A 25,070-nucleotide genomic window follows, 5' to 3' on the forward strand; every position below is an offset into this window, starting at 1 on the left:
AGCCAAAATAAAATCGGCGGTAGCCGTTCCTTGGGAACTGCCAGTGGACGAATGTACTTCGCTATTCGCTGTTTAACGCAGGCAGGACCAAGCTATGTGGAATTGCCCGCTCTTTTATCTCTACGAAGACTATGGGTGTCATAGCCCTCTGATGTGTATCCCGGTATTTTAAAAACGATTCAGCTCCACCGAGCTGAAAAGTGTTTTGCTTGGCTATTACACGCGTTAACCATTCACCTTCTGCGTTTTTCTTCTCTCTTCGTCAGTCATAACTGATTCAGTTTGGATCACACGCTGCTCTAGGAAAAAAAAATAAAGTTTCGTCTAGGAAAAATTGCCAAGGCAACACGCGATTCATCGTGCTGTCTTCAACAACCTTTATCCGCCCTGACGTGATTCGCCCGGTTTGCCCGCCACAGGACGGGTTATGTTTCCCACTTTCATCGGAATCCTAGGTGAACTTTTTATTGTTTATTAGTTATGAAGATGAAACTATTATTATGAAATATCTTATGGGTTCTTTTGTTTCTCTAATTATTATATAGTAATTATTATGTACTACTAGGAAGATCGATGCTTACGATTGAGAGCCCTTGTCAATGACCTCAAGTTTAGCAACAGAGAATCATTTTCATTGTTTTTTTTTTACTATTTTTCCTTATTGTATTACGTTCTATACAGAGTATTCGTACACGGCGTTTATATTCGTATTTTTGTCCATTAGTATTGTTATGTCAAGTTATTGGTTTTGATCTTATTATATTTTGGGACATGTTTTTTAGAGAATTTTTTGTGCTCATTTGAAATGCAGTTTTTCTTATTATAAATATTTGGTTTTGTTAGTTAATATAGTAGTTTTGTTATGTAGTGAATTATCAAAGATTGTATTTTCAAGTTAAAGGAAGCATAGAAATTAATAATTATTATTAACAAGAGAAAATAATGTTATTTGAAATTATATATCTCTTTTATATATTTGTTAAGAATTATTTAGAATATATTCTTACCACTTTAAGAAATGAGTCCAATGTTACTTTTTTATTTAGAAATTTATTATCACTAAAAAATCACAAATATAAATTTTTAAAAGATATTTATATCATTTTAAAATAACAGTATAAATGATATAAAATAAAAATTAATATTTAGCAAGAATGCATAATTTATAACAAAATACAGAGATGAAAATATAAATATATATTTTTTACTATTTTAAAATAAATATGTACGTGTATAATTCTACAACCAATATATACATATACAAGTAAATATTACTTTTGATATTAAAATAGAAGTTGTTTCTTTATATAGTATTGTATTTACACAATTATACATATTTAATTTCATCAATGAAGTTTTTGAGTCAATAACTTCTGAAATATTCTAAGCACATACAAAAGAAGATATTCCAGAGATTAAAGAAATAAAATATGAAGGAACTCTCAATTGTTCCTTTATTTTTTTAGACATTCAATCGTGGTGGGAGGTGCCAAGTATAGCACACTTCTGCTCATTATTTAGGGCTGCCTTCAATCTCCTGGACTTTGATATTGAGGTATCTACCTATATGCTGATTTGTACGAGTAGGCATTGTTCATGAGATTTGCTAGTACTGCTTCAGCTTATAGAAAGTTAAATAGACCATATTTCAGCTTTATGTTCTTAAAAGCTTATGCATTCTTTTGTCATGGCTGCATCAATTTTTTGTTTCTTCAGCCATGTACATATACATACTAATCGTTTATTATTTTAGGATTTAGAAGAAGCTTTGTTAACGGATGGTGGAACCGAGGGACGTTTAGTACAGGAGCTAATAGTCAGGTTACTTGAAGGTTGTTTACCAAATGACACGCGCAATGACATCTCAACCTTTAACTATCAGATGTTTCTTCGTAGACTTTTTAGAAAGAAATGTCAGGTAAATTGGTTCTTCTTTTTTATATATATAGTATACATATCATTAAAAGTAATACATGATTCATTTTGTTCTCAGGAATACAAATGTGAAAATCCTTTTAATACAGATGTAGATTTTGAGTTACTACCACTCCGTCAAAAAGTAGAAATTTTACGTGCTCTCTGCGACTTTCGGCTTGACGCTGAAGACGTGGTATGTATATAAAAAATGCCTGGGAAAGTATTTTTTATAAAAATTGTTACAAGTGTATTTATGCTTCGTAACTTTTAGGAGCAATCATTAGGTAATTTGGACTCGGATAGCCTGCGAGTCGAACCTTTAGGACATGATCGTAAGAATTCTGCCTATTGGTACTTTTACGGCACTCGATTATATAGGGAGGACTACATTGATACTTCTAACAGCATCTCGCACAAACAGAAAAGTAAGCCTAGGGATAAAAAGCGTAAAAGACGACGAAACAGAGTGGCGAAGGAGGAAGAGGAAGAGGAGGAGAAGAAGGAGGACAGTTTAATACACGGGAAAGCAAAAGAAAGTGTTTGGCAGGTTGTCTGCTTTACTCAGCAGGACTGGAGCCGTCTAGTTGAAAAATTTCGTGATTCGGTAATTGTCCTATTAAACGATATATTATTTTATTCCTTAGATTCTGCTAACGATGTTATTATAATACTTAGGAGTACGATACCGAACGTAAACTTTACCGTACTCTGTCCGAGGATTTCATGCCTGAAATCCCGAAACTTTTTGATTTAAAAGAAAAACAGCAAAGGCGCAAATTGTTACAACGTAATAGTTCGCGTGTACTTCGAAGTCACGAACCAACGACACAGATGGAAACAGTCATGGTTAGATCGAAGATCAAAACTAAAACAAACAAAGGGAGTAAAAAAGGGACTCAGAATTCAAAGAATGTTTATGTTAAAGAGGAGACACCTCCACCCTTACCTTCACCGCCGATTCAAAAAAAAGGACGGCAAACTAATAATTCGTTGGCTTCAGCTGTTGGTCAAATTGTGATTCACACTAGGGACGAAGTGGAGGGATTAGAAAAAAAGAAAGGCATTGGAAGTAATAGCGATGGAAATTATGTATCTTCTAATTACGGATATAAATACGGTTATTCATTTGGAATCGAAGAAGAAGAACGTCGTGTTGGAATGCACAAAGTCCTTGAAAGTCTCAAAGATCATGTGGATGCTTGGCCATTCATTGACCCTGTGGATGAAGAATATGCCCCAAGGTATAATATTAAAGTTCTATATATAATTTTAGGTATTTTCAAAATACAAAAGTCATTATTCTTGTTATTTATGTATGTATATTGTTTTTTAGGTACTATAGCGTGGTGCGAAAACCCATGGACCTTAGTACAATGGAGGAGAAACTTGAAAATGGTTTATACAAAAGTTTAAGTGAATTCAAACGTGATTTTCGACTTATAGTAGATAATTGTAGGCAATATAATGGCTCTGATAATGGTTAGTATTTTTTATTCTAAGATATACATATTTTATGATTAAATATTTTTTTCTATTACAGAGTACACAGAAATGGCATTTAACCTTAAGGAAGCATTTGACAAAGCAGTGGGACGTTACCTAGAATCGGAAACATCTAGCGACGAGGATCCTTCGTCACCGAAGTCGTTTCTTGCTACTCCCGCATCTCCGTCGTGTCCTTCTCGCATTTCGTCTCCTCATCAGAATAGAAAACGTTCGAAAAAATCTACGAAAAAATCGAAATCATATAAATCTGAAAGCAAAGGAAAATCTAAAGCGAATGATAAGAACGACGAAGAAGAAAAACGGGGCAAAAATTATAAACTTCCGAAGAAAAAAAGAGGTAAGAAGAAGAGTAAAAGAGCAAAGGACGAAGAATCAGTAAACGAAGAAGAACAAGAAGAGCAAGAAAGCGAGGATGCAATGTCTGAATCGAGTGTCATAACAGCAAAAAGAAGGAAACACGTTGACGAAAATAATTTATTGTTAAAAACCAAAAAGCTAACATCCAAAGAATCAGAGGAGTTTAAGAAGATAGATAAAAAAGTTAATAAAGAACGTCATCAACAAAAAAAGGAAGCGGAAAATGTGCGGCCGATGAAAGAATCGAAAGAGAATAAGAAGCGAAAAGAAGACTTCGAAGAAGATTATGAGCCCCTAGTCGTCGTAAAAAGTAAAAATAGGAAAATCGAGAAGAAGGAACTCGAGGAGACGGAAGTATTTACAGATAACGCGAAGAAGAACAAATTGAAGAAAACCGAATCTCACGAAAATGAACCATTACCGGAGAATAAAGAGAAAACGCAGCATATCAAAGTTAAGAAGAATCGAAAGAAGGAAAAGACGGGGTTAAAGGCTTTTAAATCTGACGAGAAGTCTGAAAAAAGCCGTATTAAGGATAAAGAGAAAAAATCAAAACAGAAAAACGATGAACTTAAAAACGGAGAGATATCAAGTGAAATAGATTCCAAAGATTTAGATTTAGAAAGCGATGTAGATTCAAAAGAAACACATACGTCTAAGAAAATTCCTGCATTTATAGATGATAAAGATATAGAATCGTTGGATGGTTTAAAAGATAAAATAAGCGAGAGGAGGCGAGAGGAGAAATTGAAAAATGAGAAGGAGAAACAGAAGAAAACTGGAAAAAACGACCTTCACAATATGTATTCAAAAAAAGTGCCTTCAAATGGTAGTACCTTTCATGACAGCGATAAATCCAGCGTAAAACGACCAAAGTTGAAAAAGGGAATAAAAGAAGAAAAAGTTCCTATCATGGAAGATCCTGTCAAGACTCAAGACCAAGAAGTCGCTGAGACTAAGAAAGTAAAATTAGCTCAGTCGAAACATACCAAAGGATTTGGAAAAGAAGAAAGCTCCATGCAAGCATTGAATCAGGCAACAGAACAGACGCTTCATGTAAGAATAGTTTATGTTTCACGTTTACATAATATAGATAGACGTAACTTAATATTTTTGTATATAACTGCACTTTATTTTTTTATCTCCGAATAGGATATCAACAAATGGTTAGATGACGCACCAAGACTCTCTGAATTTTCTTCAGGAAGTGATTCTCCAATATTTCATTCTTCGTCCGTCGAATCTGGCCGATCAGGTCCAAAAGTAGAAGCACCAAGGAAACGACCAAGTTCCATCAAAATCTTCGGTCCTCACGGACCTAGCAGGCCCAAAAAGATCCAACGTACGATAGATCGCTTACAACCTGGAAAAAGTAAGGGAAATTTGCTTCTAAAAAAACCATTGAACTTACCTAACGTTAATGCTGCTGAAATGACCATGCAATTGACCAGCGACAACGATCAAACAAACAAGAACACGGACGAAGAACCAAAACTTAGTTTAGGGACTGTTTTGAAAAATGTGGATTCCATACAGTTAATTTGTAAAAGTTTAGTTTCCTCGCCCAATCCCAATTTTTCTAACGACGATGAAGAAGAAGACCACAATACTCTTCCTGCAGTTCCGGTGTCTAGTCTTAGAGAAGAGAAAACATCCGGAATAACGACAACGCAAACACCTGCCATTGTAGAAGAGTCTAAAGATAATCAATCTGACGCGAAGGACACGCAGAAGCCCAAAACAGCAACACCAAATTTGAGTGCTTGGTTTAAAGCATTCGGAGCGCCAAAGTCGAAGAAGAAAGACGAAGAGTCGGAGGACGGTATAACGAAGAAGGATGGTGAATTGCAGGAAGTGTTTTGTGGTAGACAAAGAAGAATGAGTACCGGTGGCAGTAGTGTAAGTGAATCTGTTTCGAGTTTCTCCCAGGAGTCACCACCTGGACGTTCAGGTCGATCTCCGCAAGGTCAACCGATAATGGCTTCGGTCGAGCCACAGATTAGAGGAGCCGGATTCTATCAGGACGCTTTATCAACGGGAAGTAGCCCTTACAATAGTCCCTATTATGCTACACCTCCAAGATACAGCGCTCAATTACCCCCCACTCCATCCCCACAAAATCATCCGTTATCTCCAGCCTATCCATCATCATCGTACGAACAGGCGCCTCTTTATTCCCAGATACCGACCCAACAGTCGCATCAAACGTTTCAGAAATCACCTCAAGAAAATTCTGGGGAGATATATCATCAGTTATCACCCACATTTCCTCAGCGATCTCCTCAAACTAATTTTCCTCAGAATTCGACACAAAACGAGTCATATAATCAACCATTGCAATCTTCTAATCAGAGTCAATCTCCTGTTTATTCACAGCATTCACCACAACCCATACAACAGATATATCCTCAACCTTCTCCGCAGCCACCACCATCGAATTATTCTCAACCATCTCCTCAGCAACCATCTACTCCTAAATATTCACAACTATCTCCGCAACAAAATGCTGCCAATTATTCTCAGCCATCTCCGCAAGCTGCTAATTATTCTCAACCTTCGCCTCAGCAACCGCATTCTCCTTACTCTCAGGCCTCTCCCCAAGCACCGCCAAATTATTCTCAACCATCTCCACAACAACAACCTTCTCCATATGCACAATCTCCACAGCAGTCGTCTGGATACTCCCAGATGTCTCCTCAACCACCACCATCAAATTATTCTCAACAATCGCCACAACCACCTTCCAATTACTCTCAACAATCGCCACAACCACCTTCCAATTATTCTCAGCCATCACCACAACCACCATCCAATTATTCTCAAGCATCACCTCAACCACCTTCCAATTATTCTCAACCATCGCCACAGCCACCTTCCAATTATTCTCAGCCATCGCCACAGCCACCTTCCAATTATTCTCAGCCATCGCCACAGCCACCTTCCAATTATTCTCAGCCATCGCCACAGCCACCTTCCAATTATTCTCAGCCATCGCCACAGCCACCTTCCAATTATTCTCAGCCATCGCCACAGCCACCTTCCAATTATTCTCAGCCATCGCCACAGCCACCTTCCAATTATTCTCAGCCATCGCCACAGCCACCTTCCAATTATTCTCAGCCATCGCCACAGCCACCTTCCAATTATTCTCAGCCATCGCCACAGCCACCTTCCAATTATTCTCAGCCATCGCCACAGCCACCTTCCAATTATTCTCAGCCATCGCCACAGCCACCTTCCAATTATTCTCAGCCATCGCCACAGCCACCTTCCAATTATTCTCAGCCATCGCCACAGCCACCTTCCAATTATTCTCAGCCATCGCCACAGCCACCTTCCAATTATTCTCAGCCATCGCCACAGCCACCTTCCAATTATTCTCAGCCATCGCCACAGCCACCTTCCAGTTATTCTCAACCATCGCCACAGCCACCTTCCAATTATTCTCAGCCATCGCCACAGCCACCTTCCAATTATTCTCAACCATCGCCACAGCCACCTTCCAATTATTCCCAGCCATCGCCTCAACCTCCTCCAGTGTATTCTCAACAGTCTCAATCTTCAAATTTCTCACATCCATCACCTCAGACACATTCTGCCAGCTACACGCAATCTTCACCTCAACCTCTCACAACAGGTTACTCCCAGCCATCGCCTCAACCTCGAAACTATTCTCAACCTTCGCCTCAACAAATCCAAACTTTTCCTCAACATTCCCCACAAGCACCGCCTTCATACTCTCAACCTTCTCCTCAGAATGCAGCATATTCACAGCCTCAACAATCGCCTCAGCAACCAGTTAAGTATTCTCAGCCTTCTCCTCAACAACCTGCCAATTACTCACACTCGATACACTCGCCTCAAACGCCACAAAATTATTCGCAGTTGTCTCCTCAGCAACCTCCGCCAAGCAACTACTCTCAGCCTTCACCATCGCCTCAGCAATCCCGAAACTACTCTCAAACGTCTCCATCGCCTCAGCAGTCCCGTAACTATTCCCAACCATCACCATCTCCTCAACAATCACATACTTACACTCAACCAGCGCCATCGCCTCAGCAAACCCGCAATTACTCTCAACCGTCACCCCAGCAAAAGTCCGCATGCACATCACAGGCGTCGCAATCTTCGCAACAGCCTTCGAATTACTCGCAACCGTCTCCACAACAAAGTACAAACTACAGTCTACAGCAACCACAACCACAATCACAAAAGAGCGCAGAAGATTATCCACAAGCTGCGTCGACGCCTTCAAATTATTCTCACGGATATAAACAGAACCATTCGTATATTCAGTCTTCAGTATCGTCAACATTAAACGAAACAGAACACCGGACTGATTACTTGAAATCTAGTACTACAGAGAAGTCTTCGAGCACGGAGCAGCAGAGGAATTTTGCTGTACCACCGGAGGCTGCATCGTTAAACCTAAATGCGAATCATCAGATTTATCAGTCACCAAACCAGTACCCACCAACGTTTGGCAATAACTATCCTAATATCGACCTCCAGAGGTCTGTTTCGAGGCACGGCGGTCAGGAACAGTCACAACAACAGCAACAAACGTCCCAGGAGCGGCCTAGTTTCACCGACCTTAGCAATTCTCTGAACGCTCAGAAGTACGCTCAACAGCGGTCGTTCCTTGGTAAAACGTCGAGTACCAGCGAACAGCTCTCAACGCAAGATCAGTCGCAAATCCTAGCATTCCAACAAAATCTGACGACTCATGAATCTCTTTATCCTAGTGGTTTCCAATCGTCTGGTTATCCGATGCCAAATTCTAGACCCGTGTATCCAAGTCCACATTACTTCGATGCCAGTTCAAAGGCTGCGACTAACAGCGGACCGGTGAATAGCTCGACCAGTAATTTGCCTCCAGTGAAGAAACGAATTTACAATGAATCGTCTACAGAGGCGTCTCGCGGTTTGACGCAGGAAACGGCAGCGAGAACGGGCCAGGAACAATTTAGCTTCGACCCCATAATGGCATTGCCGCAACCTGAAGCAGTTTCAGCTAGTCAATTCGACACTGCGTTTGTCGGCAACCTAGCCGATTCCGTAGCGACGAATCCAGCGTATGCACGTCTAGGCCTAGGTTTGGTCAGCCGTACTGGTAAAGAACAACAACAGTTGTTGACCATTCCTCGACCACCACAGACGAAGCCAGAACACCTGGCGTACGCCCGTAGTCCAGCATCCGGCGCAGCGGAAATAGATCTGAACTTGCTTCAAAGTTTGCAGACGGCAGCAGCGAAGAATACACAGGGTATTCTGTCAATGTCGTCGTCTCGCAGAGGTGGAGAAGCGTCTAGTAGTTCTACGTCGACACCTGTGAAAACGAAAAAGAGCAGAAAGAGCAAACAGCAACAGCAAGAGCAACAAAACGTAACAAGCGTCTCGTCGGCGGTTAGCACGGAACCACAATCTGGTACAGGTATACCTGGTTTTCCACAATACACGGGAACATCAGCTGACTCGATTGGTCTAAAGAATACCACGATGGTTCCACCAGCTGGGAGTGCCTTTAATTTCGCTGCGTCAACCAGTACCACGACCAGTTCACCTTTCTACGATAAAGACGCATCAGCTGCAGCGGCTGCGTTCGCATTTTTGGATGAATTTCGGAATCCAAATAGTTACTATAGCATGGCGCTCAGGCAACAGCAGCAACAACAACAACAGCAAGTTCCGCCAGTTACGGACGCCACGCAACAAGCCTGTAACAAGCTTAGCAATCAACCGCCGAGAAATTATCCGCCTCACCCTTTCCTTCATTCCGCTCAGAGATCAGCAGCTTACGGGCCTCCTGTGTCTGCTTATGTAACGCCTCATGGGCCAAACTTAACGATGGATCCGACCGCTTATCAACAGTACATTCATTCCCTGTACGCGCTTCAACCGCCGCCCCATCATCATCGACCGTCCTGGCTTTAGCCGTTAAAATCTTTGTAATGGGCGTTTTGGAATGATTGTATGTGACATTTCGGTGGATATACCGTCCCCATCGAGAAGCTGGAGGAAATGATATTTCGAATATGTTATCTGTTGATAGCAGTGGCAGTAGATTTCTGTTTTACCGAACAAGTTGCGTTAGTGTTTTATTCACCATTCGGGTGAAATGCGATAAAAAATTTTATCGCGATTGTAAATATTGTTTCGTCTAACTTTATCTCGCTCTTCAATCGTAATCAAGACTTTCTTCTTTCTAGGGAAAAGGAAACGGTATCGATATTTTTCCCCTTTAATCCATGTGACTAGGCATGAAGTCCTTGTGTATTATAGAATGATAATGACCTTCCTAATTTTTTTCTTTTTCTTTTTTGATGAAGCAATTTATTTATTTTTCGTTTATACACGTATAATTCAGAATGACTTCTTTTATTTTCATTAACAACCTTTTTATTTTTTTTTTTTTTTTAAGAAAAATCTCGGTACTGTGATAAGGGTGGAAGGCTGTACTGATTACTATATCCCTTGAGATTGTCGATGCACTACAGACTCGTGAAAGGTCAAACAGTAAAAAAGAATGCGGTGCAAGATTTTCGATCATTTATTTTTTCTGATCTCTCTCTTCTTTCTCCTTTTTTTCTTTTATAAATATTATTTTACTGATTGACTAGCGAATAACGGGTTTTTAAAAGCTCTCTGCGAGATCAGGATGTGTGGTCTTTCCACCGGCTTGTCTTTCCCATTCGCGTTTGTTTCCTTTTTTATTAAAAACCATACGGATCTTTGAAATTTTTACACGATATATCAGAACGAAAATAGTTTACCTTTACAAGGGTATCCTATTATGTAGTCATATGTACATAAAGAATAAGCCTACTTATTGTAGGAATTTTTGATAGTTTTTTTTCTAATAACTAGTCGACAGCTTAGACGTAAGTTGAGTCGCTAGTAGCTGGAAGTAACCTTCTATCAAAAGTTCCTCTTATCTATCGCGCTCTCGATGGCGTCTCGTTTTGTTTCTTAATCTATATTGAGATACGGATTATGCAATATTCGTTTTTTTTTAACGTAAAAAAAAAAGAAAAATGATGGCCCATTTCATAAGTGTGCTCGTAATTGTCTTGCCTGTGGAAAATACATTGTTCCCTCTCTTTTGTGTTCAAACAAATAAAAAATAAGAAAAAATTTACTAGACATGCAAGAAACATATAGAGAGAGTATACGTGACGTCTGATTTTCAAAAGATTTCTGTATGATATCGAGCGCACTGTTGCTGGCGTATCTTGTGTAGAGTATATAGATTCATTAGTATGTAAGCTAGAACATTTGTTTCTTTGTATATAAAATACATATCTCCTTCATAGACGATGTGCTCGATGTAAAGAAAGATTTACAAAGTCAATGACCTTGTAGAATCGTCTGCGGTAGATTAAAAAGAAGATGAATAAAAACACAATGGGAAATTGTAGGGACATAGACAAGGATGAAAGATGTATGTACATCGTGTGTATGTGTGAGCGGACATGAGTGTGCGTCGTATTTCATGGTCGAGGACGAAATAAAGTGTAATACGCCGCAATCATACATTAACCCACCTTATTGCTAAAAAACAGAAGGAAGCGGAATATTAAAAACTTATAAATATATACATATATATATATATATATATATTGTAAATGTATATTGTAAATGTATCTGATGACAGATTAAAGCACAGTTTGTTACAAATTTGTCTTAATTATGTTTTTATGTAGGTTTGTATATTATACATATAATGAAACATAATAGCGCAAATGATGATTCAAAAACCTCTAGAAATCGAAATAAAACTTACTTCTATTCGAATTATTTGCCACATGTCCAGATGCATTATATCATCAATATTATCCAGTATGCTATATTGAGTTATCTTTTTATTGAGTTATTGTATCTTTTCATACATTTCTATTAAATAATCTTAGTTAGATACTGTTAGATACTAAAACGAATTAAGGACAAATTGCTGATTCAAAATTCATTAACAAAATAAATTTCTTTTTTCATTTTGAGACAATACCCAGGAAATTTTGAATCGTATATGGATGTTCTTCTTTATTTTATTCACTAAATATAGTCTCATAATTACTTATTACAGTCTTTACAGAATTTATTCGAATGACATACTTAGGCAAAAAATAAAATACTATAATGTGTATTCTTGTAGCATTGTACAATTCGATAATATTCTATATCGGATACGTGTTACATTATTATTGAAACTTATAATTTAAAAAATTGTGGATTACGATATGCAATATCTTTTATCAAATAAAAATATATAGTTACATAATTGTAACTATATATTGTGTCATATCTTTTAATCGATTATGTATAGTGTACTAATAACAATTGATTTGAAATTGTTTAAATTGTAGTCGTTCTTATTACCAAGTTAACAAGTTTTGAAGATAACTAGTCTTCATTTTGAAATAAGCTCGACGCAATAATAGTCTCATGTGATTAATTCATGCTATAACACGTCGAAATCTACGATAAATTATAGAAACATTTATACAAATATTTAAACACACAATTATAGAAAATGATGTTAAGGAAAAGTTAATTGCGACTAGAGAGGACATTTTTTACAACCATAACGTACCAAGTTGGTAACAATAAGATTGTAATTATAGAAAAATCTTCCAAAAATATACAGATAATGAAACATAATAGCGCTCGAGGAATGCAAATATGATATCCACGAGTTCCACCTCCTGATATCTACATTTCATGATTTTGATAACAAAAATTGCACATGCAGCAAATGAGATTTACGTTTTCATAAAATGGCGATATGTTACAGGGCAAAGTGCACTTGTAGAAAAATCTAGACTGGTTTTAAAATAATATGAAAAGTCGTTATAGTAAACTATTACGTGGAGTTAAAATTTAGTATCAGTGTATGTTTCATTATTAACAGACATATTTTTCAATAGTTATGCTAATATCTTAACTTTAAAAACATTCTTGTGAAATTTCTCAGATTTCTGAATTAAACATTTGAATTAAGACAAAGTTGATAAAACCTGATGAACTTGGCATTAATTAATATCAATACATGTGTTATAATGTTGATGAATTAAAATAATTTTTTTAAATTGTTTGCAGATTGTAATTTCTATTTTTAATTTATTGCATGGCGTAAGTACTTCCAAAATGATGGAAAGCATAAATAAGGAATTGTTTCCAATAAAGACACATTATTTTTTATTCAATGCGGGTAAATAGATTATATTACAGATTAAATATCACATCTTATAGAATATTATGTATAATTGCATTTTTTATTTTTCAGCTACTGGACCAATAGTACCATTCTTACCAACAATAGCAAAACAGTTAGGCTTTTCTCCTTTCTTAACTGGCACAATATACACGATATTACCAATTTCTGGTTTAGTAGCAAAACCTTTATTTGGAGCATTAGCTGACAAATTCAAAATTCATAAGATAGTGTTTTTAATATTTCAAGTTGTAGTTGCGATAGCCTTGTTTTCGATATATTTTATACCTGAAATAGACAATAGTGCAAATGTTGAACTTACTTGTAATAAAATAGCAACTATAGAGATGTGTTCAAAAAATGGATTTCCTGATAAAATTAAAAATGATGCGATAACAGAGATCATTCACTTAAATGTATCATGTCAGGTGTGATGTCCTTTTATCTTATTTTTCTACTATATTAGATTTTATTTATATTTTTAATTATATGTTTAATTTATATTTTATGTGTTTTATTTTTAGATATCGTGCAAAGCCTCGAAAGAACTTTATCATGAAATGTGCTCAAATTGGAAAGTACCTCAATTCTGTGACTTAACAAATTCAAGTTCTATTTTAAATAATGACACATTTAATTCTACCGTAACATTTGACATATTTCATGACTTTTATGTAAGATATTTTGCACATTTCCTATATTTAAAGATAAACAGCTAAACTCTTTATTTTACAGCTAAAAAGATGCATGTATGTGCGTATTTTTACTGCCAAATTCTCAGATAATGTACCATATACACCATTTTGTGGCAATTATGTAAAAACATCGTGCCTAGCTACATGTCATGATAATCCAACCTTTAATCAATTGTTGCATGAAGTTGATGTGCCTCAGAATTCCACAGAAAATTCAACATACCAGTTTCATTCATTTCTGTGGGCAACTATAATAAGTTGGATTGGAATGGCAGTTGTAGTTAGCATAGCTGATGCTATATGCTTTAATCTCCTTGGTTAGTACTATATATGTTAATTAAATATCTAGTATGCTTTTCATACTGATATGTTACAGGAAATGAGAGAAGAAAGGAATATGGAAAACAAAAGATGTGGGGCAGCATTGGTTTTGGCATATTTGGAATAAGTGCAGGATATTTGGTAGACTTATTTAGTGAAGGAAAGGTTCAGAAAGATTATACTTGTATATTTTATATCATGTTGGTCATTATGATTTTTGATATTATTACGTCTGCAACTTTAAGGAAGGTAAAATTCTTTTACCATATATAATATTATGAGTAGAGAAAAATGTAGATAGTACAGAAGTTTGATACTTCTTACTTATCAAAAGAATAAAAAAATTGCCAGGTAATGGGAGAAAGCAGTATCATTACAGAAAAATCCAGAACACTCTGAGGATGAACCTTCAATATTATGGGAACTATTCACTATCCTTCGGGAGGGTAATGTGTTGTCATTTGGATGGTGGTGCATAGGTGCTGGAATGTGTACTAGCGTAGTGTGGAATTTTCTATTTTGGTATATTGAAGACCTAGCAAGTAGTTCACAAATAACACGGCTGAAAACTTTACAAGGGCTTTTGACTGGTGTACAGTGTTTTCTAGGAGAACTACCATTTAATTTTATCTCAGGAAATGTTTTGCGAAAATTAGGTCACATGAATGTTATGAGTTTAGTATTATTGATATATGCAATTAGGTAAGTAATGAAATTTCTTGTAAATATATAATGTAGCTTCATATTACTAATTGTACTATTTTTTCAGGTTTATGGCATACAGTACTATATCAAACCCATGGTGGTTTTTAGTTATTGAAATACTTCATGGACCTACCTTAGGTCTTTGTTGGCCAACAATGGTATCATATGGTGATAAGGTAACACCACCTGGTACTAAAGCTACTATACAAGGATTTATTGGTGCTATATTCGAAGGAATTGGTTAGTAGTAGGAAATTAATTATAAAAACTAATGACTTTAAATAATTATTTTTTGTATGGTTATAATTATTTTTCAGGAGTATCAAGTGGCAGTTTAATATGTGGGTGGTTAATGAACACATATGGCGGTGTTATAGCGTTAAGAACATTTTCGGTAGGAGCGTTATTGTGGCTATCTTGCTTCTGGTTGATTCAATTGTTTTTACGAAAATTTAAAACATCGGCAGTACATTTGGGTCATAATCGTGAGTAACGATTATGTGGATACATAAATAACACTGATAAAAATAATTTTAAATACTTAAGAAATTTGTTTCAATTGAAGAAAAATATCTTTTCTTTGTTGATCTTTTCCAGATTTGGTAAATTACGCTAATCCAGATGATGCCATTTTTATGTCCATGAGTCGCGAATTAGAAACTTATTAATAAAAGGCAAACGACAGTGTTCTTTTTAGAAATTCGGTATATTCATTGTTTGTTTATTTAGATATGATGATTTCGATTGAACGTAGTAAAAAATATACTTTTCTTATAATTATCAGACAGTTTAATTCTTAACACATTCGTGACTCATCTTTTTAGACAAATATTGATTATTCAGTATTATACTGTAGTTGTAAATCATATCATGTTCTGTAATATATTCATTTTTCTTAGACTGAAGTAACATTTTTTTTTTAAATCCACCGATAAAATTTATAAATAAAAATGATAAATAGAACATGTATCATCATATATATCAAACAGATATTGAAGGGAAGTAATACAAGGATGTGTTTAGTTGAGACATATAAAATTGCTCACAAAATATCTCAACCATTTATTCATTGCGAATTCATTTCTTCAGAGTGAAATTATATCATGCTAGTAATTTTATTAATTACCAGTATATTTTCAATTATTTATCGAAATCACGCGATAATAATATTTTTATGAATTCCGCATAATATGTCGATAAAAAGCTATAAATAACTTTCTTCTGATTCAATACCACGTCATTGGATAACAGTTGCACGCGTGCAGAACGGAATAGCTGCATACGAAAAGACTCGGTGGTCAAATTTGCGTAGCGTTAGTCTTGTTTAGGATTCCGTCTTTGCTGATTTTGACGAGATGGTGAAGTAGCCTGGCTTGGCACAGGTTCGACGATAGCTTGAAGATTAGGAATTTCGCCTGCGGTATCACAGCAGTCATTCATTATAATTCCAGTACCTGAATGAATAAAGGCAAGACTTCCCTCACTGGAAGAGGCTAAACTAGCCGACAATGGAGGTGATCTTTCTTTAGGCGATGCTGAAGAAGCTAAATTGTTTACAGTAGTATTACTACAAGTTGCTGCTTCTAATGTTCCATGAAGTTCAAGTATACGGCCTTCGAGAAGAAGGTTTATTTCAGCTTGTGCTTTATATTTTGACTCGACGGCTTCCAATTCAGCTTCGTGTTGATCTTTTGTTTCTTGTAAAAGCCGTTGCAGTTCTACAAGTTGCGCTTCTTTTCGTGCTTCTTTGTTTTCTAGTTCAGTTAAACGTATTTTCAAAGCTTCTACAAGAGATATTCGCGACTCCAACTGTCGTCGTAAATCTATGCGAACACCAATTTGTATTTTACATTATTTGTTTCAAATATGTTCTTATATTTGTGAATAATTGAAATCTGCTTACTAGTTAATTCTTCTGCGTATGATTTTTGTATTTGTGTTACTTCTTGTTTTGTCATTGGTGAAAGACCCCCTGTACTTTCTTGTAATTTTGTTTGTGCCTGTAGATATATAAAAATAAATTTAATATATCATGCGAAGATATATATAATTTTTAATAATACCTCTGCAAGTAAAAGAAATTTCTTCTGTACAGTATCAAGAGTACGTTCTAGCTCTTTACTGCGATTTGCAGCTTTTAAAGCTACTCTTAGTTGATGACCTGCATCGAACAGGGAAGCCTCCGTAGACTGAATCCGCTGCTCACAGTCTGCTACCTTTTTTTGTTCATTCTTTAGTTTGACTTCCACAGATTCGAGACGATCCTTCAATATTTGATTCTGTCGTTGTTCTTCTACACACTATACGTTATTACTCGCATTACTATACAAATTTCTACTAGTAATACAATCAGTAGAATTTTCATAGACATTACCTTAGTTTGCCAGTGGTGTAATGCATCTTTATATTGATCTTCAGCTTGACAAGCTTCTCTCTTGTTACGTTCTAATTCAGTTTTTAAACTCTCTACTTCTTTTTCCATTATTTTTAAACGATCAGTCTATGTAATAAGAATTTCGTATTTAACAATAGAAAGAATTAAGAACATTACCGAACCTTACTTTGAACAAATAATGTCAACTGACCAAAGCATAATTATGTTCTTCTAACGCACGCGAATCCCTTAGTTTGCCAAGAAGCCGTCGATTACGTTCGGCATGTACTTCTCTACGTTGTCGTTCGAACTGAAGTTGCATTTGCATAAGCTGTAACAACTGACTCGCACATTCGACATCGAAAGTATCTTCTTCTGCTACTTCATCTTCCCCACCATTTTCTTTTCTTTGTTTCTGCTTAATTGCATTTGTCCCTTCGAAGAAAAAATACTTAATTCACAATTTTGTTGATTTACAATAAGACTTGTTATTAAACTTTACTTTTTACTAACTCATTTTTTCGCCAGAATAATTACTACCGTGCGTGCAAGTTTCAACATATCGATCAAGCATTGCAGTTGGTGATAATCTAAATTCGGTATCTTGTACAGAACGTTTTTGTAAATTCATTTGCGTCTTTTGTTCCAAAATTCCTAGCAATAAATCTTCATATGGAAGCAAATCGGATGTTTGGGTTGCTGTATCTTCCAGTTTTTTATGAACTTTGATATCAGGACAAGATTTGCTTTCTCGAATCTGTAAATGCATATATATTTTTATCATATTAAAATTTTTTTCTGCAACAAATATTGCATATCTTACTTTGTAAAGAGAATTCAAATTTAAATGTTGTGTTGAAGCTTGGCTTTGAGAATACAAACGTAGCTGATAAACCTTTTGAGACAAATCTGCAAAAGCATTTTGCATTTTTTCATTATGGTGTTCTTGTTGTTCGACTAATTTTGAACTTTCAAATTTTCCAGTAGTTTGAGAGCTTACAATTTCTAAAACCTACACAATGCAATTTTGTATAAACATATCGTACCAATATTCATTAATGCACAATATTCTTACATACAAAAGTACATAAAATACAGAACCTCTTGATCTTCTTGCCAAGAATCGTTTTTCCCATTTTGATTTGTGTTCATTTCTGGAAATCTTCCATCTTCATCAACGTTGATAGATGACTTGGTTTGACTAATGGCTTGTCTATCTGCGATGATTTTACTTAGCTTGTGCGAAAAAAATCCATGTGCATTATTTGTATCCCCACTTCCAATTATGGTGCCAGATACAGACGGATTTAAAGGGATTGGTGTGGATGGTCGTGAACTTGATCCTACTGTGCCATTACCAAATCCAGTAAGAGCACGAACTGCGCAAGAACCAGTAGGTTTCGGCATCTTTCGTAAATCCTATGTACACAATTTTAAATATTATCCGATTTAGTTTGTTCATTCTCGGAAGTTCTAAAGTATACCTTAACAGGAGTTGTTTCTGGAGTGGCTTCGACTGCAGCTTCTGGTGGAGACGTACCGCTTCTGTTATTGTTAGGTGTTGAAGGAGTAGACCGTTGTTCATGAGATGTAACTGGAAATTGCGGACTATGTGGCGGCACTGTCATACTCGGCGACCAAAACGTATCATCTTCACCATTACTGATTTCTGATGGCGCTATCCCTCCACTAATGTTTATTGGAGTACATATAGAAGAGTAATCTAGAACATGTACTGATACTGTAAATATTTGTATATTCATAGGTATATATTATAATAAAACTCACAAACCTAAAGGTGGCGTAGAACGTGAATTCGTAGTACGAAATACTTCTTCTCGACATTTATCTAATGTAAAACGACCGCATTCTGCTATAACATCATGATGCTCCATCTTTTTCCATCTAAAAATAATGGACGAACGATAAATATAAAATCCTTTCTCTGAATTACGACTACTTTCATAATACAAAATATATCTACCTAGCAGCAGAAATTTCTGTATCTTTAGATGCAGTAACAAGTAAAGGATGCATGCGCACAGAATCTAGCATTGGTCTAATTGTATGGATAAAAGTAGCAGGTTGATCTTGTTGTTGTTGTCTCAAATATGAAATGAAGTTGCAAGGATACATGGCATATAATCTGTGAAATAAATTATATAGTCCCACCTACAAGAAATTTAAGAAACATCAATAAACCTTCCTTACTTTTATAAATAAATACTAATACTTACTTGCAAATGTAATAAATATAAATGATTCTTATCTATTGTTCCTGTTATTGTTGTTGAAGTAAAACGCACAGGAGATGAAAATACGGATGATAACTGATGATAATAATAAGAGGCCAATCGACCAAATACTTCAAAAATTTCTGTGAGGTATGGCCCTAAAGCAGCAGGTAACATTGGTAATAACATCACCAAGAGAAGAAGCGCACTCATAAGAGATAATGTATTTGCTTCCATCTAAAAACAAATTAACTCGAGAGTTATCATCAATTCAATATATTCTTTACTTATTTTGGAAAAATTGAATTCTACCTTAAGTAACCTAAGTAAATCTCGAAATAAGGTATGACTGGCAAGCTTGTATAACCAAGTTGGCTGACGACGGGCAATATGACCTAACAAAGTAAGGGTTTGAATTCTTTGGCTGCTACTTCCAGATTTGGAAAGAGCTTCCGACAAACGATCTAAGAGATGCTTGTCATGTGGATCACGAACACCAGCTAATACCTCAACAGCTCTTAAGGAATTTGTGGACAGATAATAATCAAAAAGACCATTTACCAACCAATTGTCTTTTGCTGAAAAATTTAAGAAATCATGAAAAACAAAAGGCAAGATTATTAGATATCTTACAATTCATAATCTTACTTACTAGATAAAAAAAGTTCATGGAATACTTTTTTTATTTCTTCTACCTCCGCAAGTTTGTTGGATTCCAATAAATTAAACAGATCAGCTATGCCTATTGAATTAATGTTCATCTTGATGATAGTTGATATTCCGGTATGGACAAATGATACTTATCCTAATCGTCTGATCATATAGTGGAAGTAGAAGTGACTTTATAAAATCTAATTTCATCCATCTGTCATTTGTTATGTAAAACTGGCTTCATTAGAAGCAGAAAAAATTTTGGAATACCTGTAACAGTAAGAGCATAACATCTCAAAAGATTTATACAGAAGAAGAAATACAAAAAGGATAAAGTTCTTTTAATTTCAACTATCACGAACTGTCAATTTCATATATAAATCGGCATTTAGATTTTGATGCTATAATCCGGCATTGAAATAATCTTCAACGGTACGAATCTCTCGGTCATTCAATGAAGAATTTCATATACGATATTTTTGTATTATCAATGAATATTTCATTCTGCATAAAAAAAAAAAATTTTGTCGGTTCGGTCCTATGATATTCATAAAAAGGTCATTCAGAACCATGTTTGCAAGAGAGAAATACTTTTTGTAAATACCACTTCGACTTTTTAATAATGCATTAAACCCTGGATTCGATAATGATTATATTGACAAAAATTAACAAGTTAACTTACCCGAAATTCATCGAGTACTTCAAGCAATTTTACGAGTTCTATGGCGACTTGTACACCATCGCAGATATATCATAGACTGGTACGCATTGATATTGCTACAATACCAGCAGCGCTACGATCGCTCAACAATTCCATGTACGTTCCAAAAATTATTCAAATTTCAACAGCTTTCTTTCTAGTGGATCTTATAACAATCACCATAATTAAATGTTTACAGAGAGAACATTTTTTCTTTGGACTTTGTGAGAGGACACAAAGGATCTTTATGCAATGTTCTCTTTCTATTCCTATATTGCTTTTTCAGCTCACTGAGGACTCTATCTTTATATCTCTATGATCCCAATTCAATGAGTTTTAAAGTGTTTTAGAAATACAGTTGCCGATAAAAGTATTTGAACATGATTATAATAGAAAACTTATCATACAAAACTTTTATGATCTGTCCAACGAACTCGATTGCTGAACTTGAAAACTTGATTGCTGCGGCTGTAATTAAATGCAGCAACCACAATCGTATAAACGTTTATATGATCGTGGCAGCAATTAAGATTTGTTTACGTTCACTGCCTCGTTTCGTTGAACAAATTATACAAGTATATATATACATTTCCAAATTTCTTTCAAACTTTACCAATGTAATCATCATTCTCGAGTTTCGTTACAGTGCTAATGAAATTTAAAACTAATTCGTATAACACATATAATACATATTAAATTTATAAGAGACAGACTCCCCAAATAAAGTTCTATAAAAATACATCAAATCGTTTATCTGCATTACATCTTTTCTATGCTTAAATGCTTTCGACTGGTATAATAGCATTATTACATGGCAGCACTAAACTTGTGTTGTGTAGAAAATATGGCGTAAAGTGAACGTCGCACATGTCTCTTAGTGATTTCGGTAAGAGTTTAAGTATTACACCGAAAAATTTCTCTATCGACATACAAGAAAACTACATCGTTTATTCATCCATATGATAAAAGAACCTAAAAATGATTAACGAATTTGAAATGCGAGAGTCATTCAAGAGTAAGTCATTTTAAAAAGTTGAGATGAAACAAGAACAGAGGAGTATTTGGCAAATTATTTCATAAGATTTTTATTACGTTTATTCTTATTAGTGTCGGATTAGTAAACAAACTGGCGTCGCATCAATTGAATGTTTCCATTTCTTTTTAGGCTAACTAATATAATCCAACAGTCGTACGTATCGATAGGCAACAGTTTCGTTCGTCGTGTGATGAAAACGTTTGTACTCTTGTTCTAACCCTTAAAGATGGGTCATTTTGACCCGACGTTAAAAATCTTTTCGAAAATAATGACGAGAAGATAACAAAATTTACATATATATGTACCGGATCACATTCGAGCCTATGCTAAAAACCTATTTTTTTTTAAATAATATCACTAACAAAATGTATGTATTGAGTCATATTTGAGCTGATACAAAAAAATATTTTTCAAAAATAATGACAAAGAATAAGAAAATTTAGTGATGCATATACTGGATCATTTTTTATCCGCCTCCGGCGTTTTCAGAAGGTCCGGGCTCCGAGGGTTTTAACTCGGTTCCACTGGCACGAGAGCGCATTCCGATCTCCTGAGTTATTACGCAGCCGATTTTCGTTCGTCTAGCCAATCGCTTTTTCATCGCATAAACATTTCGTTTCAACCGCGCTAACACAGTCCTCTTCTCGTCTAATTGGCTCCACAACACAGTAACACCGGTAAAAGTGTGAAAAATTTTTGTCTGTGCTTGGCGTTTCGTGGATTCTTCGTATTGTGACTTGTTTACAGTATGTGTTGTTTTTATTAAAAGAAAATGAAGTACTGTTACATGACGACGTTTTAACACATTATTCGTATGAGATTAGCTAAGGATTAGGACATTAAATTTCGATCACGTATTCCTCATTAAAGAAAACGTTAGTTTTGTTGGTTTGAATAAAAGAAAAGAATGGTCGTCTTGTTTGTGTTTACAAAAAATGTAAGAAGAAGTGACTTTTATTGCTACTTTCAGCGACTGTAACAATAAGAAGTTATTAGTGAAATGTAATTTAATACGATATATATTTTTATATATACATATCTCAAGTTGAAAATGTTAGTTTTAAAAAATTTTTTTTTGAAATGTTGAGTTCGATGGAATGTTAATTGCAATTTTATATTGTTCTGAAATCTTTTAGATTGAAACAATAAAGAAGTATACGTGGACTGGACTCTTACGTATATATATTGCCAGTAAGTATTAAAAGTGAATGTAACTCTGCTGAGAGATATTATAAATATCAAGAATGACTTGTATTCATTGTAATTGTAGACTATTCTTTATATTTTATTACACTAACAAAAAATTATTATACCACATTGTGTTCATAAACTATCATTTGTATTTGTAGTAAAAAGTAATTTTTGCTTTTCTTAATTTTCCATTAGGAAATTAAGTCTAGTTTTTTTTTAAACTTAATATAACTCACTTTCATTTATTTGGCAGTTGTACAGAAAGAAAAGTGTAGAATAGGGAAGTGGCAATAGAGTGAGGAAGAAAGAGGGAAAGAGGGGGGAATTCTGATGTCGGAGAAGAGAGCCATTTTCCAAGTCTTCGTTTAGACATTCTAAATATAACTGGAGGCTCTATAGGCTTTCCTTACTGTGTCATACTGTGCAGAGTAGTATCTTACTGTGTTGCGTAGATCTCGCTCATTTTCTACCTTTAGTATGGCATAATGCCAATTTTATTTGTCTGAAAATTACTGATCCATTTGTAACATTATCTCTAAATATCATATTTGTTAATTAAAAGCGACTATTCCTTTTTTTCCATACATTCAATACTTATTCAGTCTTTTTGTTGATTAATAATCTTGATATATGTTAAAAATGATATAAGTAAAGTATAATTAATTTATTGGAATTTTAATATTTTCATGCTACTCATATTGAAGTATTTCAATTAATGTATAATTTGTTTAAAAGTAATTTGTTTCTTTTCTAAGGAAAAAATATTAATTAATGTTGTGTAAGCTAAAATGATATTAAATTACATAATTTTTTTAGAATCTATATAAGGTACTATATTGTGTCTTCTTTGATATCTAATATGTATTATTTTTAGACAGAAATTTCATTCAAATATTGTATGTTGTATCTAATTTTTTATTACAGACCATGGTTTGTAGAGCTGGTCAAATATGTTTCATTCAGTGCAATCTACCCGGAGTTAAAAATAAAATCTTTACTACTGACAGACTTCTGCTTCATGAATCTACCCGTGGTGAGGATCTTTATGTTTATATTGGAGAGCAGTGTCAAATACAACCAGACAGTTTTAAGTTGTATTTAGTATCAGGTGGAAAATTGGTTAGTAATTATATTTCTTTTTGTTCTATTGTTAGTACAATCGTTTATCAATGGTTTAATGTTTTGCTCATGTAGAAGTTAAAGTTGTTTTATTGCTATTAGATCGATTTATCAGAAAAGAAAGATAAAACAATGTCAGAAATTGGTGTGGATTTTTCTTTTGATCGAGAATCATCAACTGAGCATAAGCACACACTTGTAGTTATGGATCCAGCAGATATTTTGATGCAGAAGCAATTTCGCCAACAGACTGCATATAATGCATATAATCCTCCACCACCATCTCCTAATCATTCGTCAGTGTGGGGTGAAGATAATAATGTTGATTTTAAAAGTCTTATTAAGTCTGAAACAAGTATGTAATATTTATTTTATATTTTTGTAATAATATGTGTATTATCATTAATTGTTTATTTTTTAAAGGCTATGTCGGTTTAGTCAATCAAGCAATGACATGTTACTTAAATAGTCTATTACAAGCTTTATATATGACTCCTGAGTTTCGGAATGCATTGTATAATTGGGAATATGTAGAAGGATCAGAAAAAGATGAAGCTAATAGTATTCCATATCAACTACAGAAATTATTTTTAAATTTACAGGTATTAATATTATCTACAGATATCCATAAGATTAATAAATGTATGGTTGTTGCGAAATATTTAATAAATATGCACGTTTATAGACATCAACGAAATCAGCAGTGGAAACTACAGCACTAACAAAAAGTTTTGGTTGGGATTCTACAGAAGCTTGGCAACAACATGATATTCAAGAACTATGTAGAGTTATGTTTGATGCTTTAGAACAAAAATTTAAAAATACGGAACAAGCTGATTTAATAAACAGACTTTATGAAGGTATATATTTATCCAAATGGTATATATATGTCGGAGATGAAAGGACATCGAAGCCTCCCCTTTGGAACTTCGGGATAATCCCCTAACACTGTAATCTAAATTCTATCATAGGCGTAATTAAACAATTGTCGTCTTTCGATCCGATTGTATTTGTTCGAGATTTGTGATAATGAGCTTGGGCTCGAGGCGACGG

The 25,070-nt window shown here is 34.9% G+C and overlaps 4 protein-coding genes across 19 annotated transcripts in view; 3 read left to right on the forward strand and 1 right to left on the reverse strand.

Moving 5' to 3' along the window:
• The first annotated feature begins 7 nt into the window (after positions 1–7).
• On the forward strand, positions 8–11,457 carry LOC100747117 (serine/arginine repetitive matrix protein 2). 2 transcript variants are annotated; one of them, XM_012381754.2, is made up of 9 exons: positions 8–455; positions 1,467–1,555; positions 1,754–1,918; positions 1,994–2,110; positions 2,189–2,521; positions 2,593–3,158; positions 3,251–3,396; positions 3,458–4,836; positions 4,933–11,457. In XM_012381754.2, exons 1-9 carry the CDS (start codon positions 428–430, stop codon positions 9,712–9,714), a joined length of 7,605 nt encoding a protein of 2,534 aa, XP_012237177.1. In that variant the 5' UTR covers positions 8–427; the 3' UTR covers positions 9,715–11,457. The 2 variants fall into 2 exon arrangements, with proteins under 2 accessions (XP_012237177.1, XP_012237183.1); XM_012381760.2 differs by lacking the exon at positions 1,467–1,555.
• A 672-nt stretch (positions 11,458–12,129) lies between these two features.
• LOC100742490 (major facilitator superfamily domain-containing protein 6) lies at positions 12,130–15,495 on the forward strand. Of its 2 annotated transcripts, none has more exons than XM_003484689.4 (10): positions 12,130–12,668; positions 12,877–12,988; positions 13,064–13,419; positions 13,516–13,665; positions 13,727–14,003; positions 14,063–14,256; positions 14,387–14,709; positions 14,777–14,952; positions 15,030–15,197; positions 15,310–15,495. In XM_003484689.4, exons 2-10 carry the CDS (start codon positions 12,925–12,927, stop codon positions 15,378–15,380), a joined length of 1,779 nt encoding a protein of 592 aa, XP_003484737.1. In that variant the 5' UTR covers positions 12,130–12,668; positions 12,877–12,924; the 3' UTR covers positions 15,381–15,495. The 2 variants fall into 2 exon arrangements, with proteins under 2 accessions (XP_003484737.1, XP_012237799.1); XM_012382376.3 differs by having other exon boundaries at positions 12,130–12,373.
• Positions 15,496–15,726: 231 nt separating this feature from the next.
• On the reverse strand, positions 15,727–20,807 carry LOC100742364 (hamartin). 5 transcript variants are annotated; one of them, XM_012382354.3, is made up of 15 exons: positions 20,654–20,807; positions 19,973–20,241; positions 19,633–19,898; positions 19,324–19,557; positions 19,071–19,258; positions 18,879–18,991; positions 18,571–18,809; positions 18,188–18,505; positions 17,910–18,098; positions 17,600–17,843; positions 17,298–17,521; positions 17,087–17,212; positions 16,776–17,012; positions 16,616–16,712; positions 15,727–16,535 (listed from the first exon to the last, which is right to left on the reverse strand). In XM_012382354.3, exons 2-15 carry the CDS (start codon positions 20,079–20,081, stop codon positions 16,027–16,029), a joined length of 3,093 nt encoding a protein of 1,030 aa, XP_012237777.1. In that variant the 5' UTR covers positions 20,082–20,241; positions 20,654–20,807; the 3' UTR covers positions 15,727–16,026. The 5 variants fall into 5 exon arrangements, with proteins under 5 accessions (XP_012237777.1, XP_012237783.1, XP_012237769.1 ...); XM_012382360.3 differs by having other exon boundaries at positions 17,982–18,098; positions 18,571–18,821; XM_012382346.3 differs by having other exon boundaries at positions 18,571–18,821.
• A 621-nt stretch (positions 20,808–21,428) lies between these two features.
• LOC100742242 (ubiquitin carboxyl-terminal hydrolase 47) overlaps positions 21,429–25,070 on the forward strand; it is an 11,118-nt gene continuing 7,476 nt past the window's right edge. For 2 of the 10 annotated variants that reach the window (XM_033319299.1, XM_024365667.2), the window contains exons 1-7: positions 21,492–21,557; positions 22,197–22,760; positions 22,844–22,898; positions 23,823–24,017; positions 24,120–24,372; positions 24,441–24,619; positions 24,703–24,877. In XM_033319299.1, the coding sequence (XP_033175190.1) occupies positions 23,826–24,017; positions 24,120–24,372; positions 24,441–24,619; positions 24,703–24,877 (799 nt within the window). In that variant the 5' untranslated portion in view covers positions 21,492–21,557; positions 22,197–22,760; positions 22,844–22,898; positions 23,823–23,825. Of the gene's footprint in view, positions 21,687–22,196; positions 22,761–22,843; positions 22,899–23,822; positions 24,018–24,092; positions 24,373–24,440; positions 24,620–24,702; positions 24,878–25,070 lie in introns of those variants that run through there. The other 8 variants (XM_033319311.1, XM_033319315.1, XM_012382412.3 and 5 more) reach the window with 8 other exon arrangements.

Source organism: Bombus impatiens, unplaced genomic scaffold, assembly GCF_000188095.3.
Source record: "Bombus impatiens unplaced genomic scaffold, BIMP_2.2 scf_0019, whole genome shotgun sequence".
In the NCBI taxonomy this organism is placed as follows: Eukaryota; Metazoa; Arthropoda; class Insecta; order Hymenoptera; family Apidae; genus Bombus; species Bombus impatiens.

Excerpts from the sequence above, each read along its gene's own strand:
- LOC100747117 (XM_012381754.2), top strand. The coding sequence starts at position 428 with ATGTTTCCCACTTTCATCGGAATCCTAG. Across the intron at positions 2,111-2,188 it reads GGCTTGACGCTGAAGACGTG|GAGCAATCATTAGGTAATTT; the intron begins GTATGTATATAA and ends CGTAACTTTTAG. Across the intron at positions 3,397-3,457 it reads ATATAATGGCTCTGATAATG|AGTACACAGAAATGGCATTT; the intron begins GTTAGTATTTTT and ends TTTCTATTACAG.
- LOC100742490 (XM_003484689.4), top strand. The coding sequence starts at position 12,925 with ATGATGGAAAGCATAAATAAGGAATTGTTTCCAATAAAGACACATTAT. Across the intron at positions 13,666-13,726 it reads ACATATTTCATGACTTTTAT|CTAAAAAGATGCATGTATGT; the intron begins GTAAGATATTTT and ends TTTATTTTACAG. Across the intron at positions 14,710-14,776 it reads TTATTGATATATGCAATTAG|GTTTATGGCATACAGTACTA; the intron begins GTAAGTAATGAA and ends CTATTTTTTCAG.
- LOC100742364 (XM_012382346.3), bottom strand. The coding sequence starts at position 20,081 with ATGAACATTAATTCAATAGGCATAGCTGATCTGTTTAATTTATTGGAA. Across the intron at positions 17,522-17,599 it reads TTATTCTGGCGAAAAAATGA|GGACAAATGCAATTAAGCAG; the intron begins GTTAGTAAAAAG and ends TTTTCTTCGAAG. Across the intron at positions 17,213-17,297 it reads AAGAACATAATTATGCTTTG|ACTGATCGTTTAAAAATAAT; the intron begins GTCAGTTGACAT and ends CTTATTACATAG.